The sequence below is a fragment of the Quercus suber genome, unplaced genomic scaffold, assembly GCF_002906115.3.
Source record: "Quercus suber isolate HL8 unplaced genomic scaffold, Cork oak 2.0 scaffold_73, whole genome shotgun sequence".
NCBI lineage: Eukaryota > Viridiplantae > Streptophyta > Magnoliopsida > Fagales > Fagaceae > Quercus > Quercus suber.
This window is the reverse complement of record NW_027069538.1, coordinates 1,352,806-1,374,372: the sequence shown is the minus strand read 5'-3', so window position 1 is coordinate 1,374,372 and position 21,567 is coordinate 1,352,806. Positions and strand designations below refer to the sequence as shown.

At 31.0% G+C, this 21,567-nt stretch overlaps 1 protein-coding gene and 1 long non-coding RNA gene across 3 annotated transcripts; both read left to right on the top strand.

Annotated features, from left to right (window-relative positions):
- The first annotated feature begins 1,413 nt into the window (after positions 1 to 1,413).
- LOC136067463 (uncharacterized) lies at positions 1,414 to 3,440 on the top strand. Its single transcript, XR_010628937.1, has 2 exons — positions 1,414 to 1,476; positions 2,838 to 3,440. It is a non-coding gene; the product is annotated as an uncharacterized LOC136067463 (long non-coding RNA).
- A 5,177-nt stretch (positions 3,441 to 8,617) lies between these two features.
- On the top strand, positions 8,618 to 11,859 carry LOC112037338 (auxin-responsive protein IAA16). 2 transcript variants are annotated; one of them, XM_065773331.1, is made up of 6 exons: positions 8,618 to 8,805; positions 8,892 to 9,135; positions 10,781 to 11,004; positions 11,134 to 11,269; positions 11,352 to 11,413; positions 11,511 to 11,859. In XM_065773331.1, exons 2-6 carry the CDS (start codon positions 8,909 to 8,911, stop codon positions 11,546 to 11,548), a joined length of 687 nt encoding a protein of 228 aa, XP_065629403.1. In that variant the 5' UTR covers positions 8,618 to 8,805; positions 8,892 to 8,908; the 3' UTR covers positions 11,549 to 11,859. The 2 variants fall into 2 exon arrangements, with proteins under 2 accessions (XP_065629403.1, XP_023925917.1); XM_024070149.2 differs by having other exon boundaries at positions 8,619 to 9,135.
- The last annotated feature ends 9,708 nt before the right edge of the window (positions 11,860 to 21,567 follow it).

Sequence of the window (21,567 nt, the reverse complement as noted above, 5' to 3'; positions counted from 1 at the left end):
TTTTTTTTTTTTTTTTTTTTTTGTTTCTGTTTTTATTATTATTATTATTATTATTTTATGTTTTTCAATTTTTTTTTTAAAAAAAAAATCTGAATAAAGGTATTTGTATTATACATCTTCAAGATGTGTAATTAAGGTTGGCCTATGAAATTTAAATTTCACGACTATGTACCTTGTTTAGCTTTGATGAGCTTTATTTTTCTACACTTTGCTAGTTTGTGCTATGTAGTGCTTATATTGTGTGAGTTGTTTATGATTTTTAAACACATGCTCTTGATTTTGAAGAAGTCACATTCTTTTGATTGTAAGGACTAAAAAAATCCTAGAACAAAGGCATAAATAACCATCTCACCATTGTTATTCACCAATCATGAACACCTGTGTGCAAATCATAAAAGCCGTGGTTAGTAAGGTGTAGCACTTGCACAACAAGATATTTAAGGTGTTGCTATGATAATAAATTAAAAGAAGCAAAAAGGAAAAATGAAAAACAAAGAAAAATATGCTTCAATAGAAAAAGAAAAAGCAAAAAAAAAAAAAAAAGCATTGTTGCAAGTGTGTTTTCTAGGAGATATAGGAGTTATATGATGTAACTCTTTAGGTGATAGTTACTTTCAAACTTATGTGATGGATAATGTAGAAATTATGCTTATTTTCAGTCTACATATCACCTTGTGAGTATCACATACAGTTACTAGTTGCACACACCACAAACAAATCTTTGTTAAACTCTGTATATGTGATTGAGTGCTAAGCTTTAAGTGATAGTCACTTTTAAACTTGTGTGATGGATAATGTAGAAATTATGCTTATTTTTAGTCTAGATATCACCTTGTGAGTATCACATACACTAACTAGTTGCACACACCACGAATAAATCTTTGTTAGACTCTATATATGTGATTGAGTGCTAAGCTTTGTGGCCATCCTAAATTTAACTTCTTGATGTGTTTAATGCATTTTGGGGGAGTGAGGAAAGAAAAGTTAGATAAAATTTGCTAAGGTTTGAATTTTTCTTAGAAAAGTTTGGTTTTGCAAAACATTTGAAATCATGAACATGTATCTCATATCATAAAAACTATTTTTCAAATGTTTCTGCAAAATTCCAAAATTTTAAAAAAATTCTGTTTCTTTTGGATTCGATCGATCGAGTCTGTCTTTCGACCGATTGAAAAGGCAAAAGGAAATTCCAGTTTTTAAGCTAAAATTCTCGGGCTTGCTCGATTACTTCCCGATACCTTTCTATTAGTTGAGCCTATTTTTATGTGAATTTTTATTCCTATCTCGATTCCTCCCAACCGATCGAATTTCATTTTTTTTTAAAATTTTTTTAACTAATAGGAGTCAAATTAGCCTTTTTTCACTATTCCTTTGTCTTTCTCTATTCTTCTCTCGATCCCTTCTCACTAATTTTTTTTTTTTTTTTGGGGTCTTATTCTTGGTCAAAGATTCAAAGGTTTTCTTCTACATCCTAGGGTAAGACACTTTTTCCCTTTCTTTTTTTATCAAATTACGTGCATTCATGCATTTTTCATGCATTTTTCAAAAAATTTCGCATCAAAGGAAAATTGGGGTTTTTGATGATTTTGTACATTTTGGTCAAATTTGATTTATGAGTTCTTGTTCATGCATCATTTCAACATGATCCACATGCTTTAATTTCAAAATTTTCAAGATTTGCTCAAATTTTCGAAATTAGTGTTCTTATGTTCTTGAGAGATTTGGGGATTTTGTGAAATTGGGAAAAATTGAGTAAAATTGGCTTGTGATATTGTTTGATTGAGTGATTATAACATGTTTTATACTTGTTATGTTGTTCAATCGATCAATATAAGAATTTTTTAAAATTAGGTTTTTGAAAATTGGGGATTTTGTAAAATTCTTAATTTTCTTGGTCAATTTTCAAGATTTTGTGATAAAATTGAACTGTTTTAGAGCATTAAATCATGCATCATTTGCGCACTATTGTCATGCATCATCTAGTTTTTCAAACATTCCATGTTATCTTGTCTTTAACCCATTTTAATGTAGTTTGCCCTTGGTTTTTGTTGTTTATTTTCTCTTTAGTTGTGGCTCCTAAGGTTGGTAAAAAGTTTAAGATTATAGCTAATAGGAACAATGCTTCATCCTCCTCTGGGCCAGCCTTTGTTTATAGAGTTAGGTTTCTCCTGATAAGTGTAAAGAGACTTATGAGACTTTAACTAAATATAGGTCTATTTGGGGTTAAAGGGAGATTGTGTTGAGTAAGTTAGATCCATCCATCCGTAGGATCTTTGTGTTTAGGAACTGGGTTTCTTTGTGTGAGGTGTTTGATCCTCCCCCTGCTAGTTTGATTAGAGATTTTTATTCAAATCTCTCTATCTATCCTGAAATGATCGGTGGTCATTATTTGACTTCCTGGATTAGAGGTCAAGAGTTCACTATTAATAAGCAAACAGTTTCTAAAGCTTTAGGAGTGCCTGTAGTTCGTAAATCCACATATCCATACACTAATTTTCCTCATGTTGATGATATCATGTCTTTACTCTATGGTAGGTCTGTTTCTTGGGGAAATGAACCAAGAATCAATTTTTGTGAGTTTACTGAGCTTGACTCTTTGTATTTATGGATTTCCTACCATAACATTTATCCTATCTCACATGTTCATATTGTCCCTATAGATAGGTGTGCATTTCTTTTATGCTCTTGTTACTAATGGTTCTATGTGTTTTCCCTCTATGTTTATTCAAACCATTGTTAATATCTATAGGAGTTTGAGGCTTCTAGGATTGTCAAATTTTCCTCCCTTAGAGTTAGTTCACATCACTGACCTTATAGGAGCCACTTTTCTTAAACAGTGACAAGCTCAAATGAAGAGTGTTGAACCAAGCACAGGGACTTCAAAGAGATCTCGAGGTGAAGCTTCTACTACGACTCCTGCCTTTGGTGCTATGCTTGCTGCTGAGGAGACTTTTGCTAATCCGACTGCTACTGTGGATCCTTCTGGTGGTGCTGATGATGTTGACCCTACTGTTACCCCTCATTTCTCGCTCTGTGCCATGATGGAGTCTTTTATGACTACTCAAGCAGCTCATGGACAACTTTTGGATGAGTTGTTGACTGAGGTTGCTGCCTTATGAGTTGATTTTGCTGACTATAGGAGTGTGTTTCCATGTCCTCCACCCTCTGATGATTGATGTTGCCTTTGGCAATTCATAACAAAAATGAGGAGTAGGTTTTAGGACTTTTTGTACTTAGGGAGAATAGATTTTTTTTTGTATTTAGGGGGAGTTTGATGTGTTTACTTTTAGTTTGATGTTCATATTTCCTTTTATCTTCATATGTTATTGTTTATATCCGTTTAGTGTTACTGTTCTTGTTTCACAAACATTGATGTGGTTCTTGATTATGATAGTTATTGATGATGAGGTTATTCATTATAATATTACTATCTCTCTCTTTATATGTTTTGTGAATTAAATATTAGATTTTTACTTTGATTTTGGTACTGTATCTTCCACACATGTGTTTATGGTTTTGTTTTTAGTGTTTCAAGAATTTACAAGTTAATTCTTTCAATAGTTGCTGTCTATATTAGCAACTAATAGTTAGTAGTTGTGTTATAATTGTATTAGGGCAATATCTTGTATTTAGGCTGGTATTTAATTTAAGCATTTCCTTGTGTATGTGTTTTTTTTTCATGGATTGTCAAAGGAGGAGATTGTTAGGTTCTGAAGATTTATGAATAAATATTTAGAATCATATTTTTTGTGTGTTGGCAAACCAAGAACAAAACATGTCTAGTATATGTATTAGGCAATGCTTAAAAGTATATGTTTCAAGCTTCAAGTTCAATTGACTGCAGAAAAAGGGAGTCAATTTCAGTCAATCTCGACTGATCGAGAAATTAGATTTAACCGATCAAGAATCATAGAAATCAGATTCTGTAGAAGTTTTAAACAAGGCCCAAACCCGTGGAAACGTTTAGGGTTTCATTCTAATTTGTCCACATATAAAAGGGAAATCCTAGTTAAGTTTTTGGGACTTTTGAAAGACTTGTGTGTTACTCTTTGTGAGGTCTGAAGGGTTTTGTACCTTCTAACTACACAAAAATCTACTGGAGCAAGATCTATAATCAAGTGGCAGTAGAACCTAGTTGCTGCAACAAAATCATTACTGTTGGTGATTTGAAACTTTTGAATGGGATCTCAAAGTCACAAATAAGGGAGCTTGTATTGTTGAAAATCCAAGAAGAGAAGGAGTTCGTGAATTCAGAGCTTACACGTGGTTGTGTCAGTAAGTTACTACATGAGGTAGCAATAGATTTATGGTTAAATCTTTTGTAAAATTTTGTAAAAACTTTAATTCTCTTATTGTGGGTTTACTTTATCTTGAGGATAGTCAGGTCAAATTTTTCCCAGGTTTTTACCTTGAAACAGTTTATTTTATCGGTTTTCTTGGGTTATCATATCATGGTATTATTTACTTTTTCACTTTTATGTATGATATTATATATGCTTGTTTAACCTAGATCTGAATAATAAACCTAATAATTAACTTGGTTAATTAATTAAGTTAAAAAATCTGGTTTAAGGGGTCTAAATGAACAAACAAAAAGGATGACACTTGGTAGAAATTGAAGCCTATTTGAAATATAGAGACACTTGGCATCAAAATAATGACCAATTAAAAGGAAATTTGCCACTAAATTGAAGTTCAATTAGAATCTAATTGAATTATTGATTGAACTTGCTCTAAATTTCAACTTTAATATTATATATACATCTGAAAAAAAATGAGGGATTAGTGTTTAGTTTAATAATTATTATTAGAATTCTAATCCCTAATTTCTCTAGTAAGTTGTTGAAATGTTTAGAATTATTAGCTTATAATTTTTTTATTTAGAAATTTACAATTTAATATGGTGGTTTTTGTAGTTTAAAATTATGCATAAAATATAAGCTTATAGATTATATAATAAATAATATTCGATTGACACAAAATTTGACATGTGTATTAAGAGCGTAAAGAACATGCAATTAAATTGTTAGATTTTTAAAATATATAGTAATACTTATTTTATTGAGCAAGGTTGTAGCCTTAGGATATAACAATTTTGTAGCTAAACTTTGTCCTTATATTAATACTTAACTTGAAGTCTTCTTAAGATGTTACCTCTTAAACTACTTGTTTATTAGAATAATAATTTAGTCAGGAATTTAGTCTAATTAATAGATATTATCAATTGTACATATATTTAGACTATGTTTGGTTGCATGGAAATGGAAGGAAGGGTAGAGAAAGAAAATTGCTTCTTTTGTTTTGATAAAATTAAAAAGAGGAAAGAAGGGAGAATAGGAGGGAAAACTTTTTTGTGGGACCCATCATTTTTCCAATTCGTAAATTACTTTTATACCCTTAAAAAATTATATTTTTTTGGAACTACTTTTATATCCTTATTAATTTATAATTTAAAAAGATATAAAATATAAAATACAATCCCAATATTACATTTCTCTTCTCCTTTACATCCAAACACATATTTTCTTTTCTTTTCTTTCTCATTTCTCTTGCCATTTTCTGTTCTCTTCTTTTCCCTCCTTTCAACCAAACATACTCAAAGAGAATTGTTAATCAAATCTTCGTGCGCTTCAATCAAAACATACTCTTTTGTTAATCAAAATTTTGTGTTTTATTAAGAAAATAATTTTTTTTGCTAAGGGTTAGAAATTGTTGGTGCAAACACGATAATAATGGAAATAACACAAGAGAAAACTAGATAAAAATACTTCTTAATATTATTTGTTTGAGAAGAGATGTACAACAATATTTGGACTGAGACATGGTACTTGCTCTCTATATGGAGATTCAAGCACTTTGTTGTCTTAACTTTGTAATCAGTATAGACCTTCTTTGGCTTGTCTTTCCTGAGATACAACAACCTAACAAATGTCGTATGACTAGAACAACTTCTACACAAGACGTCAAACACCAAAACTCCATAAAAAAGAACACCCTTCTTTGCCAATAACCTCTCTATTTTATTTTATTTTATTTTATTTTGTATAAAAATGCTTTTAATTGTTGTGTTTAATATCTCCTTCCTTCATCTTCCTTCTGTGCATGTATCTAACATAATATTTGTTTTAATATATTTTAGCCTATTAATCATCGCACTTAAAATAAAATAAAATGAGTCACTTTCTTTTTTTGGACGTGCTATCTAACATTTTGATTAATTCCTTATTTTCTATATTAACTTTCATATTTTAACATTTAAATTGTCATTTTTATTCATTTTAATTAAAATGCAACGACAGTAATCAATCACCACCGTTGAATCAAAGATTAGTGGTTCAAAATTTCCTCTCCACGCACCAAACGCACTAAAAACTTGAGCGAAATCATATAATCATATCTAAAGTTTTACTATGCTTGATAGTGATTTTTCCATAGTATTTTATGGGCTGTAAGCAACTGATAAAGTTTTTCTTTTTGTGATATGCCCTTTCTCTTTTCAATATTTTTGCTACTCTCTTGAGGGAACATTTGGACCCATCCATGCCACGCTGAAGGTGCTTCGAATGCCGACCACTCAAAGTGGTAGAGGATAACTATACTAAAAGATTGAAAAGATTTAAAGGTAATCTTGAAGCGGCACAAATGTCCATTTTTTTTTTTTCCTGAATCTCCATAAACCTTATCTTCCGTTTAATTATTTGATTTGATTGGAGCTAATAGTCTGATGACACATCATTAAAATTTTGTCCTACTCTTTTCATAAATATTATTCTTTCGATAATGCAGTCATGCACAACTTTATGAATAAATATTTTCCTTAATTTTATAAAAGATGTTATACCTTCCAAACTGCGAATGAAGCAAAAACTAGAGGTAGTGGGAAGAGAAAATGAAGATTTTACAGGATATCATCTCATAATTAAGTAGAGGACTGTATTAGACTAATAATTTTTTTCTTAAAGTACATGAAAGCATTATATATATATATATATGAGAGAGAGAGAGAGAGAGAGAGAGATTTTTACGTGTAACTATAAAGGTGTTTGTGAGGTTTTACGTTTAACTATAAAGATAATGGGGTTGCTTTTGATTTTCTTTTTGTTATTTCTCTTTCGTACCTATCTTTTTTCTTTTTTTTTTTGGCTAAATTCTTTCGTACCTTTCTTTTTTACAAAACTTTCATTCCTCTCTTGGTGTATTAATATTATAATAAGTTTCTTGGTATTCATTGATCAGTTAATTAATTGCTGGAATCAAGCACTTTAGAGAGAGGACAAAAAGTGACAATTCTCCCAAATTCAGGAAACTGTCTAAATTACAACTAAAAAAAAAAAAAAACTTGAAATGAAATTCGGCAGAAGGCAATTATATTTGAAAATTTATCAAAGGGAAAAATAAGCATCTCCTAAATCAAAACAACTCATTATTTGCTAAGGATATATATTGTGATTAATACATTATAAAAATGACTTTTATAATACATTTATGTGAAAATAGTGTTATATATACTAATAATAATTTATCACTTTATCAATAAATTGTGAAAGAAGTCATGCTCCTAACATTTACTTAAAATAACCCCAAATAGTTGGTTTAGTAGTTTTTAAGTTCTCATGATATTCATGAGCATTTAGATTTAAAATCTAGAGCCAATGTTTAGGGGCTATCTTTAAAAAAAAATTTCTTAAAATATCCTAGTGTGCAGGACGGTAGGATTGCATACACCTATGAAATAGTTATATACACTCAAAGAACTTTGGATGCTATTGTTTCTAAAGAAAAAAAAAACATTTGCTTAAATTAAAATAACAAAAACCATAGTCACTCAAATGATTGCTATGAATCCCATGCGAGCTCATAAAAGAAAAAAGAACCCAATATTTATTTATTTTCTTTTGACAAGCAGCATCATAGTAGTTAAGAGCTTCATAATTCAATTGATTAACATCTCCTAATATTTTCAATAGAGACAATCATGGTTCAAATTCTTGTCCCCTAATTATTGAATTATTAAAAAAATATAACTTTAGTCATAACATCTACTCTACAGCTATAATAGTTTCGTTGTTAAAATAAGATCAATATGATTAAAAAAACCCCCTCCCCAACTAATTATTTTCTTTTTTATAAGAAAAAACATTTATAACTTTAGCCACAACATCCCCTCTGCAACCATAATAATTTCATTGTTAAAATAAGAATAATGTGATTAAAAATAAAATAAAAATGGCAATACTACAAGGCCTTAGAAAGGAAAGGTTGTATCTTACCGTCTGGTTGAATTCTTTCCTAATCAAACTTTATGTTTTTTACTTCTTTCTTTTCATTTCTGTTTAAGGTAATTAAGCAGGAATTAGTAAGGTGGAGCCTAGGGATTAGCCAATTTTTTTTTTTGTTTTTTCTTTTCCTAAAAAAAGGCAAACAGAGCCAACTGGTCTGCCCACTTGCGTTGCCTCAATCATTCTGAGCATGACATCATGCATGACATCAAACTCCCGACAAGTCTCGGTTGATCCAACTAACAGGGCCACCACGTGGCAGCATCTATACCGTCAAAAAACTCCCCCAAAACAATACCACCCAAAACCATATATTATCAACAGTGAAGCTAATTTGCCCTTCTTCCTACACTTTTCATATTCCCTAGTCTCTACTTTTTCATGCACCCTCCTCTAGCAACATTAATTAGCATTTAGCAAGAGAAAAAAAAAAAAAACTTCAACAAGAAAGAAAACAAACAAAATTGAGAGAGGGAGAGAAAGGGAGAGAAAATCAGATTAAGGGTGAGAAAAATATTGAGAGAAGGTACTAGAAGGAAAGGGTTATTGAAAGTTTTTAGTATTGGATTTTACGTAATTTTTGGTGCAAAATGACTAGTGTTTTGGATGCAGAGCGTGACAAATACAGTATGATTAATTTCGAAGAGACAGAATTACGACTAGGACTACCCGGAGGAGGTGGTAACGATGGCGAGGCGGCGAAGAACAACGGGAAGAGAGGATTTTTGGAAACCGTTGATTTGAAGCTTAACCTTTCATCAAAGGATTCCGGGAAGAATATTGAAGCTGAGAAGATGAAGGAGAAGACTAGTATTGTTACACCTCGTTCTAATGATCCTGCAAAGCCCCCATCCAAGTAAGTATTATGAATATTATTCATTACTATAGTCATATACATGTTCTTCCAAATTTTATAGTCTTTTTTTCTTCTTCTTCTTGTGTTTATGTTATGGTGGCTGTAGTTGGTGTACCTATAAAGAGTATGGTAGGAAAGCATTGAATATTGATGTACTTTAGTTTTTAAATGGTAGAAATTTAAGATTTTGTGATGAAATAAATGCATATATGAATGAAAGATAAATATGCTTGCCTTCCTAGATAGTTGGTTTTAATGTTAGCCCTTGATTGTAATTAATATTGTAGGATTTTTTTTCTTTTTTTCCCTTTATCGATGATACCCTATTATTTTTATTTACTAAGAATTCATTAAGCAAACTTGTTTGTGTAAGACTAAAGTGAGAATTTAAGAGAGTTCATTTATGGAATCAGCCTTTGAGCCATGTTTGTCTTAAAACTAATATTTATTTATTTCAAATCTTCAGCTTTTTCTTCCTCTTCCTCCTTATTAAGAAGTTTCATATATCACACAACTTTTCTCACCTTTGTCAAATCTTCAGCTTTGTTAAATTGTAGTTGGTGAGTTGTGTGGAGAATAAAAAAAAAGTGTTAGTGATTAGATCATGTTAAAGTTTTTGTCCACCACTCATATTCTGTAACTCCAATAAATTATGAAAAAAGTGGAATTATTAATTAATTATTCTTATTAAATTCATGCCACCCACACTCTATTCTCTATCACTTCCACAAATTATGAAAAAAGTTTGAATTTTTAAATAATTTTTCTTATTAAATTCATGCCAGGCACCCACGCTCTTATCATTTCCACAAATTATGTAAAAAAGTTGAATTATTAATTAATTTTTCTTATTAAATTCAAAGGGAACTTTATGGATATAGGCTTACATTGCAGACTCGTGAGCCATTGAGTTGGCCTTTTCATGGCCTTGGTTGGTTGTCGGGAAGACATTGCAAAATAACAAAACATATGGAATCTTTACTTTTCTCAACAACCGAACAATTCAATGGCCAAACAAGGACAAGGGAAAAGATAGTCCACAGCTAAGAGCCTAAGACACCTAACGCATTGTTTAACTGAATTCAAAAGTACAGAACAATAAAAATATACTTGGAAAAGCATCAAAGCCGAAAGAAAGAAAGGAAAAAGGTGGGGGAAAATGTCTTTTTTCTCCTTAAATAATTGAAAAAAGTAAAGGCTAGTATATTTTCTTAGTTGATAAGCAAAGACAATGACCTACTTTACCAAGAAGAAATAAAGAAAATGTTACCTAACAAAAAACATAAACAAAGAAAATGTTAAAGAATAAAAAATTATATACATAAAGTCTATAAACTGATGTGACTAAGGATATGATGACGGGTTTTATGCTTGATATATAAATGCTTTAATTGTTTTTCCGTTGATGAGTGATATATTACTTTATAAGTTTTATATGGTAAAATTTGTATTAGAGACAAACTGTAGGTGTATGTGTATACACAAATGAAAATAAATATGTTTCTGTTTGGTGTGCCTTCTCTTTCAACACATTATGACAATTAATAACATAATTTGACTAGATCTAAATGTTTGGGATACTTAGATGGTATTGGTAGTTAAGGGTAGCCAACAATATTTAACGATGTGAACTTTGAATTTTCAGGGCACAAGTTGTGGGTTGGCCACCCGTCCGATCATTCCGAAAGAACATCGTGTCCGTCCAGAAGAACAGTAACGATGAAGCCGAAAAGGCTAGCAGCAGTGCAGCCTTTGTTAAGGTTAGCATGGATGGTGCACCATATTTACGTAAGGTGGACTTGAAGTTGTACAAAAGCTACAAGGACCTCTCTGAAGCCTTAGGCAAAATGTTCAGTTCCTTTACCATTGGTAATTAACTTAACAACCCCACTTAATATGTGAATTTCATTTTGGCTAATAAAATGAGGGAAACATGGTCAACTTGTTACGCATGTATATAAACTGAAAAAGTGGTAAATTTTTGCTTTGGATTTGAAGGTAATTATGGGTCACAAGGAATGAAAGATTTCATGAACGAGAGCAAATTGATAGACCTTCTGAATGATTCTGAGTATGTGCCTACTTACGAAGACAAGGATGGAGATTGGATGCTTGTAGGCGATGTGCCATGGGAGTAAGTTCTTAATTTGCTACATTCTTCACTAATTACATTTTATAATTAGCACATTACTAATCCTTGTGTAATTACTCTACAGGATGTTTGTTGATTCATGTAAGCGTTTGCGGATAATGAAAGGATCTGAAGCAATAGGACTCGGTTAGTAAAATTCGATTAACACTTAGTAAATAACATTAATATCAAATCCCTGTATAAATTTGTGCTTATAATATGAGTTTTATTTGAATTATTACAGCACCAAGAGCGGTGGAGAAATGCAAGAACAGAAGCTGAAGTGGGTTTTGTCAGAGCTGTGTCTATGATCAAAAGAAGACAGACCAGCTCAAGAGGAAGCTGCAAGAGAGAGTACAAAGTTTGGATGTGTCTGTACCATGTTTTTTATTTTTTCTTCTTTATATATATATATATATATATTATATTATAAGCATATGAGAGACATATTCGAGATTTGTTAGGAAAAAGAAGCAAATAATAATAGAAGATGTTCATAAAGACTTTGCTCAAAGATGTTCATGTGTAAGTTTGTTTAATTGTCAATGGTTTTGTCTAATAATAATTGTCAACGGTCTAGTTGTCGTGACTCATTAACTGTTTTTTTGTCCCCCCTTCAAATTTTGATGTATCAATGGCATGTATTATCTTTTCTTCTAGTGTATCATGAAATTCTGTGAACTGTGCATAACTTTATAAATAAATTTTGTTGTAGTTTATTTGATTGGTTGAGAACGTGATAAGGTGGGAGCATGGCCATGTGCATAATGTTGGGAGCATTATTGATTCCAGTACAGTATGAGTTGTCAACCTTTTTCTTTTCTATTCTTTTTTTTTTTAAAAGGAAAAAATGAAATTTAAGATCAAGCTACACATTGAGGTTAGTCCCAACCCAAACTTGGGGAAGGTGATCACATGGGTAATTAACCCAAATTAATTGATCACTGGTTGAACTAGTGAACGGGTAATGGGTATATTAATCGGTTCGAATATTTAATTAGATTGCTTAAAAGCATAGGATTAGATCAAATTTGATGGGTTCTTTGTAATGTGGTTACTTTAGACAGATTCTTAAAACGTGTTTTTATGAAGAGTTTGACATTAAAAATACTATATTAAGAAAAATAATTAGTGAATACATCATTTATTTATTTATTTATTTTTTGGATGATCTCTTCCATGATTCAATTATTTCCAAATATGTATCTCTTAATTTATATAAAGTTTCCTTTGCATCAATTTATTTAAATTACATCTTTGGAAAAAATCTTAACAACATATAGTTTTCGTTAGTTGGTATTGTATGTGTAAGCAAGATGGGGAGCCGTTGACTCATTTGCTTTTGCATTTACCCTTTTGCTAGAAAATTATAGGATGTGGGTTTTGGTTTTGATGCCTAAGGAGCTTTTAGATTTACTGGATTATTGGCAGGGCCAATTTGGAAAGGAATGGAATCAAGTCATCAACACAATATAGGAGGCCATTTCTCATAACTTGATGTAATATTGTATTTGGCATGAAAGAAAAATTAGAACTTTCGAGGAGTGTCAACAGTCTATTTTAGAAGTGAATATGCAATTTTTCCAGCATTTTTTGAGTGGATGCTGGTTGCATGAGCATATTCTTTTTATAATTTATTAGATTTTATGAATTGTTGTAATCTTTGAACTTAGATGTGTCTTTTATCTTGTATATCCCTTGTGTACTTGATGCATTACTTTTTACCTCAACAAAACATAGTAATAATCAAAACAAAACAAATTGCTTTGTCTTCTGTTAATTCGTCAATGCAAAGTCAAGGAATCATTGATAACCAATGATATGATGTTGAAAAGTTTTTGTTATATTTGTAATTTCCTTTTGCCATTTATTTCAGTATTTATCCTTGGTCTTCCTCAAGAATGAAATAGTATTATGTGAAATTTCATGAATATCCGAAATTGGCCACAAGACAACAAAATTATATCAAACTTAAATATATCCTCACAAAGATAAGCATCCATCAGCTTTAACAGTCATGTGATAAAGATAAAAATAGTGGGATCATGAACAACATGTCTACTCATATAGAATTGACAAACATCTCGTACAACATCTGTCATCAACTAATTCTCTAAAAAAATTTGAAATCAAATTTTTTGTTCAATTAACAATTAGCCAATTATGTATCTAAAGCATATGACCCGGTCAAATTAACCAGATGGGTTCTTTGTAATCTGGTTAATCCAAACAATTTCTTAAAAACATCCGGGTTTTTTAATGTGCTCGAAATCACTTATATAATTATTAAAATTTTAAGATATATTTTAGTAAATATTTTGATGTTTTGTTCTTTTGAAAGAAAGAAAATGTTATGTTAAGAAAAAAAATCAATTAACACAATATCTTCCATGTCCATGAATTTTTGTCGGTGATCTCTTCCATGATATTTACAATTACCCTTATTTCCATAAGCATTTCCAAACTTATATATATATATATTCAAGTGGCTTGGGCCCCCACCTGGGTCCATTTTTTTTTTTTTTTTAGTTATAATATTTTTCATTTTTGTAGTGAGGCCTCCTTCCAAAACCTTATGCCCTCTTTCTTCACAATAATTTTAACTAGCCTTACTTGAATAGTAATTATCTAACCAAAAAAAATAACAAAAATTTGATTAAAAAAAAAACTATTTTACCACCAAAAAACCAATAAACTATGTGTTATTCGTGAAGCTGAAGCTAATTTTTTTGCAACTATAGTAAATTAGTATAAATATTTTTTTTAAGGGTGGTATAAATATCAGTTGGTTGTAGCAAGTTGTTAAAAATAAAATACAATATTTTATAAAGATTATACCTCTTCCTTCAATTAAAAAACTCAAATTCTCTCGCTTCTTTTATTATTTTAATGTATAATTTATATTATTTTAAATGAAGTTATAAAAAAAAAAAAATCGAACATTTGATATTGGGTGTATTGTAAAGTAAGATGGTAAAATAGATAAAGTAACTTTTTGTGGTGCTAAAAGCTAAAATTTTCAACATCATTAATGTGAATGCTCTAACTAAAAAAAAAAAAAATTCCTAGACAACCTAGTATTAAAAAAAGAAATTATTTTGTTTTTGTTCGTCTTTGTTGGTAAATGTTTGCGTCTTAATGTATTTATAAACAACGATTTTAAGTATTTATAAATTTTTAATACTATATGAATGTCTATTTGGATTTTTTTTTCTTTATACTTTGGCCCCTACTAGCTTCAAATCTTGGCCCGTCTCTACAAACAATAACAAGAATCAATTGAAATTTAAATCCTCAACTCTTGTGCCATGTTTCAAGATAGTCCCTATCCTTTCAAATGTTTCATTTTAATCCTTAACATTTTGTTCTTTTGTCAAATAGTGGCTGTAAAAATTTGATGCCACAAATGGTGAGATCAAAATAATATGTTTTTTACTTATTGAATGCCACATGCCCTTTATTATTATTATCTATATATATATATATATATATATATATAATCGAAACTTTTAAAGCTCCCACATTTTTACGCATCAGCATTATTTAAAGTAAAAAAAAAAAAAAAAAAAAAAAAAAAAAAAAAAAAAAAAAAAAAAAAATCCTAGATAGCCTCGTATTAAAAAAAGAAATTATTTTGTTTTTGTTTGTCTTTGTTGGTAAATGTTTGTGTCATAATATACTTATAAACAACGATTTTAAGTATTTATAAATTTTTAATACTATATGAATGTCTATTTGGATTTTTTTTTCTTTATACTTTGGCTCCTACTAGCTTCAAATCTTGGCCCGTCCCTACAAACAACAAGAATCAATTGAAATTTAAATCCTCAACTCTTGTCCCATGTTTCAACATAGTCCCTATCCTTTCAAATGTTTCATTTCAATCCTTAACATTTTGTTCTTTTGTCAAATAGTGGATGTAAAAATTTGATGCCGCAAATGGTGAGATCAAAATAATATGTTTTTTACTTATTGAATGCCACATGCCCTTTATTATTATTATCTATATATATAACCGAAACTTTTGAAACTCCCACATTTTTACACACTAGCATTATTTAAAAAAAAAATAAAACCCTAAACACCGTAACTATTTCTAACCCAATAACTATTTCTCCCCAAAACAAACCTGATAATCTTCAACTTCTAAACAATACCTGATACAAAAACCTATTTCGTAGTATCTGTCTCTCCTTCAAACTTAAACTCAGCCCAACAAACATTGCAAGACCCATACCCTTCTCTCTCTTTCTCTATCTCTCTACCCTTCTCCTTCCCCAAAACCCAAACGCCAATCAGATCTAAGAGATTGCCTCTCATGGGACATTGCGACAAATCAAGTTTTAGAGACTAAAACGATTCTGTTGGAGAGAGGTTACAGTTATTTCTTTTAATGGGTTTTTGCCAGAATCATCTGGCCATTGGGGGGGACGATATGGTATGTTAGGTTTGGTTTTTGATTTTGTTATCAATCTTGATTTGCGTTGCTTTAAATTTTCAGATCCTACACCCTCGTTTTCCTAGCCTCTCCATTTATCAAGTTCCAAAATCAACCAAAGCCTCAACTTTGAACATACCCATTTGCAATTTTCTCTGAAGATCGTCACCTCCCCTCCAACCAAATCAGTGGAGGCAAATTTCGTGGTAATTTTTTTAAAATTTATGTTTCCAGGCATAACCCACTTTAATACTAATTGTTTTTTAGCCCCATCACGTTTTGTATTCCAATCACGCTTAAATTTAGAAATAGTTTTGTATTATAAATATCATTTTATAATATTTATTGGCTATTCTTGGATTTGTATTATTGATTTTTTTTTTTTTGGGTTATTATTGGCTATTGTTGTTGTGTCGTGTGAGAACTGAGTATTGCTTTTTATGGTTATGTATATTATGGTTGCTTTGTTGAGTATTCATTATTTTCAGTACACAGTGAATCTAGATTATAGGAACTATATTCTTATTTTAAAATTTTTGTAATTTCGGACTTTTGATTTATATAAGTTATTATTATTTAAAAACTTTCATCAATTATTAATAGTTTTCCACATTGTCAATAAGTTATTTATGGAATGTTTTCCACATTGTCAAAGGAGTTGTTAGATGCCAAGCTGTTGATATCTACAAGGTTTGTATATCAAGTTGAGGCATACTTCAATTTTATTTTTTATGTATATTTAAAAATTTTGAGGTTAATTCTTCTGTGTTTTTCTGTTTGGCTATTGAGTTTGAGTTTATGGTTTGCAATTTTTTGCATTTTTAGTTGTTGCCATTGGCTGTAGAGAAAAGCTCAAAAATTAGGCCCACTCTGCGATTTCTTTTTACCATCGACAGAGACAATCTTTCTCAAACACTATTACCAATAAGTTTTCTATTTTTTTTTTTTATAAGTTTTCCTGTTAAATATGATTTAGGGTTTTGTTTGGGAGTGTTTTCTCTTTTAGATTGATGGGTTTGGAGTTCGTAGTGAGTTTTGTTAATTTCAATCAGATCTCTATCTTAATGTGAAGATAGTTTTAAATTTATGGTTCATATTAGTTTTTACTATTGTATAGCTTCTTTCTTTTTTTTCCTTCCTTATGCTGTATAGTTTCTTCTCCTGCTTTTGTACCGTTCCTTCCCTGCAACAACAAAGGTTTCATTCTTACATTGTTTATGCCTTAATACTTCTATATTGTTCACTATTGTTAAGATTCCATCTTCCTAATTAATTTCTGATTTCTTATTTTCTTTCTTTTTTGTCTTTTTCTCCAATTGCAATATAACGTGTTTTTGTACCAGACATTGGGTCTTAAGCCAAAAATAATAATTGAATCAGGGTTAAAGGTACCCTAATTTCTAATTTTATTTTTCCAATTTCTGGGGATCTGTTTTGTCAATTATTGTTTTTTGGTTAGAATATTTTTCCCTGTTTGGTATACTTTTGTGAGATTTTAAAGTTTTCTTTATTTAGGTTATGGTTTTGTCGTTGTTAGAGGATTTGTTTCAATTTCTTTATGCCATCTTTTTCATTCAATTTTAAGTTTTGTCATAGGATGTTCTGAGCATCCTAAGACTCTTATATCAACATGAGTTGCAAGTGCTGAAATATATGTGATTCCAATTTTAAATCCAACTATAATTCTTTCCTAGAAATACATTTACACTTAATATGTGATTCATTTAATAATTCTTATATGTGATTCATTTAATAAGAGAAATTTATTATCATCCCAGGTAAATTTGATGAAAGTTTTCATAACATAAGAAATTCATATGAAAAAACATGTGGCATTGTGAAAGTTGCTATCCAAAAAGCACTTAGATTATTTTTGGTTTGAGGATGAAATCCCCTACCAATCTTTTTGGTGACACATTTCAATTTGGAGATTAAACTAATTAACAATGTAACCCTACGTAATCTGCGTCTGTGACATCCCAAGTGGTGCATGTCATATATACACAAGGCAAAGCCTAATGTCACTAACTGACATAAGTGGGGAAAATCACACCCAAAAGCTCCTTGTGCACACATAGGACATAGACACTTGTTTATAACAATAGAATTAATGGTGCACAACGCACCAACACATACAAACTTAAAAAGGCATGGACCACTAATAGAAATGGGCTCTAACTAAATGGGCTGACTTGGGCATAGGAAAAAAAAACGTTATGATCATACATGTGCTATTGCTTGTCCTTAGAAAACTCGTTGTGGGCTTAAATCAACCAAAGCGACATTTAAGGCGTATAGGTGGGTCCTTGGATCCCATGCAACTAAAATGAGCCTAAGCCCACATGGCATTAAGAACAGAAAATTTGAAGCATAGTGTGTGAGTGTGAGAGTTCAGAGATATGCACAGCCTCCTTAGATGAGTCTCGCAGTGATGTATGGCTGCAACAGTTTTTTGTGCTTAGAGCCGGGTTTGTTCTCTCAGATAATTTTTATCAATCTCTCTCTCAAAATAGTTTGAAACTCAGTGATAGGGAAAATAGAAAACAAATAAATCTATAAAACCTGTTAACCAAACATTAGCGTGTGAGTGTGAGAATGAGAAAGACACAACTTAGCTTTTAGATCTCTTTCAAGTTAGGTTTTAATTGGTGTAAAACCTTAGATCTTCTTCTCTTGAATTTTTTTTTTTTTAAATGTTTTTGAGAGAAGATATACATAAAAGGGTAGCAAAAATACAAATTTACTCATATTTTTAATAGATGCGGGTAATGGGAGACAAATAGAGCTTACATCAAGTGGGTAAAATGCCAATTTTTAAGCCACAGGCAAGTAAAGTATTTTTCAAGAAAACCATAAGTGGGAAAAATGCAATTTTCCCTAAAAAGAAAAAATGATTTTGTATTTGAATATTTGTAAGAAAGCAAGTGGATGACTAACCTTTTGAGTCTTGAATTACTGTGAACCATGATGATTCTCTTCCATAGGTATCACTGACGTTCACTTTATTAATTAAAATTTATTTTTGAGATAATATAGACAGAATATAGAGGGATGGGGAAGGAGGGAGTAAGAAGACAAGTCTTACAATACTAGCACTTACAAAAGGGCCTAGCCTTTGTAAGTACTAGCGAGGATTATAAACCAAAGACTCACTTACTAACTGACCAACGTTCAATTGATAAACTCTCTCTCTCTCTCTCTCTCTCTCTCTCTCTCTCTCTCTCTCTCTCTCTCTCTCTCTATATATATANATAACATGTTTTGAAACAAATTATTTTGGAACATTAAATATTTTTTCATACTAATGTTTACTGTTGGAAAATTTTTTTTCATTAAATGAAATTTGGACTAGAGAATCTACTCTATTTGCTCAAAGGATATGGGTAATCTAAATTTTATTTTATATGCAAATATTTAACTTATATATTGTTATTGTTATTATTACAAGAACAGCAACCATCATCATCATCATCATTATGATTATTATTATTATTATTATAACAAAAAACAACAACGATAATGATGATGATGATGATGATATGTATAACAATATTATTATGAGATCTAAATATTATTTGGGTGCTTAAATTTATTTCTATTTATTCAAGATAGTCCTGAACCTTTTTAATGTGTCATCTTAATCCATAATTTTTTATCCTCGTGTCACAATTATTCTTGCCGTCCAAGTAATGTATGGAAAAGTTTGATGTAGTCAATGAGATTTTAAAATAATAGGTATATGCTGACTGGATGTTACTGTGTATGTCAGATGGCCTCAAAAAAAAAAAAAAAATATATATATATATATATATATACATGAACTCAACCCGTTACTGCCACCCTCAGCAATGGAAAATATTTAAAAAAAAATAAGCATAGTAAAGAGATAGTATTATTGGTCATTTCCATATTTTCATAAGAAAAATGCTAAAGTGTTACAAATTTTATTACATAAAATTTACAAACTAATATAATAATAAATATAATTGGTAAGTTTCAACTACTTTGCAACTAAATTTTGAATTATCTCTTTCTAATTGATGACACATCAGTTTGTAAGACTAATGTAGTAAAACTTATAACATATGTACCACTACAATTCTCATACAAGTTTTATGTGTGTGTGTGTGTGTGTGTGTGTGTCTATATATATATATATAGAGAGAGAGAGAGAGAGAGAGAGAGAGAGTTTATCAATTGAACTTTGGTCAGTTAGTAAGTGAGTCTTCGGTTTATAATCCTCACTAGTACTTACAAAGGCTAGACCATTTTCTAAGTACTAGTATTGTAAGACTTGTCTTCTCACTCCCTCCTTCCCCATCCCTCTGTATTCTATCTATATTATCTCCAAAATAAATTTTAATTAATAAAGTGAATGTCAGTGATACCTTTGGAAGATAATCATCATGGTTCACAGTAATTCAAGACTCAAAAAGTTGGTCATCCACTTGATTTCTTACAAATATTCAAATACAAAATCATTTTTTTAGGGGAAATTACATTTTTCCCACTTATGGTTTTCCTGAAAAACACTTTACTTGCCTGTGGTTTAAAAATTGGCATTTTACCCACCTGATGTAAGCTCTATTTGTCTCCATTACTCGCATCTATTAAAAATATGGATAAATTTGTATTTGGTGAGTTTCAACTACCTCATAACTAAATTTTGAATTGTCTCTTTCTAATTGATGGCACATCAGTTTGTAAGACTAATGTAGTAAAACTTATAACATATGTACCACTACTATTCTCATACAAGTTTTATATATGTGTGTGTGTGTGTGTATGTGTGTGTGTATATATATATATATAAGAGAGAGAGAGAGAGAGAGAGAGAGAGAGAGAGAGAGAGAGAGAGAGAGAGAGAGAGAGAGAGAGAGAGTTCATGGTTCTGATTGCTTCTTTGTATATGGTCGCATCTCTATTATTTCTGTTTCTTCTTCCTTCTTTGTCTCTGTTTTAATGGTTTGATAGTGGGGTTTTGGTGGTTTTTATTTTTTTATTTTTTGGGTATTTCTTGGAGCTATTTCCGGGTATTTTGAGAGGGGTTTTGAGTTGAATTTTTGGGTATTAAAAAAGGGAGCTTTTTGTTGGGTTTTGGGGCTTTGACAATTGGGTCTTTACTGGTTTTTCTATGGGTTTAAAGGTCTGTTTTTGGGTTTTTAATGGTGGATATTTTCTTATTGTTATTGTTCTTGTTATTATTACAACAACAACAATTAGCTTCATTATTATTATTATTATTATTATTGTACGGTCTCAAGATGTCTATACCCCCCTTTTTGGGCCATGATTTGGAGTTAACAACGTGGCCCAGAGGCCCAGCCGTCGCCCTACCCAAGACCTCGGCCCAAGCCCACGAAAGCTATGAACATAAGGATGGGTGTCACTCTGAGGCCCAAGGGTCAACCATCTGATACTCACTCGCACCTTGCCTTGCCGGCATGGTCTATACTCGGCAAGTTGTCCCCGAGAAAGGCTGCGCTTGTTCGGCTTTACCATCGTCCACATGACCGGCCGTGTCCCGACAAACGCCCGTGCCAAGCATATTTTTAGGAGTAGGAACCAAGTTCCAAGGCCACTCTCACCACTTTCCAGTATCACCTAACCACCCACTTACGGTTAATAGCATTGGACCTTACATTGCACTATCAAAAAAGCAATCTTGATCCTTCCACTAATTTTGGGCTATAAATACGAGAATTGGAAGAAGAATAGGGGGTTGGAAGGTTTTGAGAGAGAGAGAGAGAGAGAAGGCGAAGAAAAAAGGCAGCAATATAGAAGGAGAAAAGTGATCTCATTGAGTTTTTGTGCCGAGAACGACCCATAGTAGGAAATTCAAGCCTACCATACAAATAAGTTG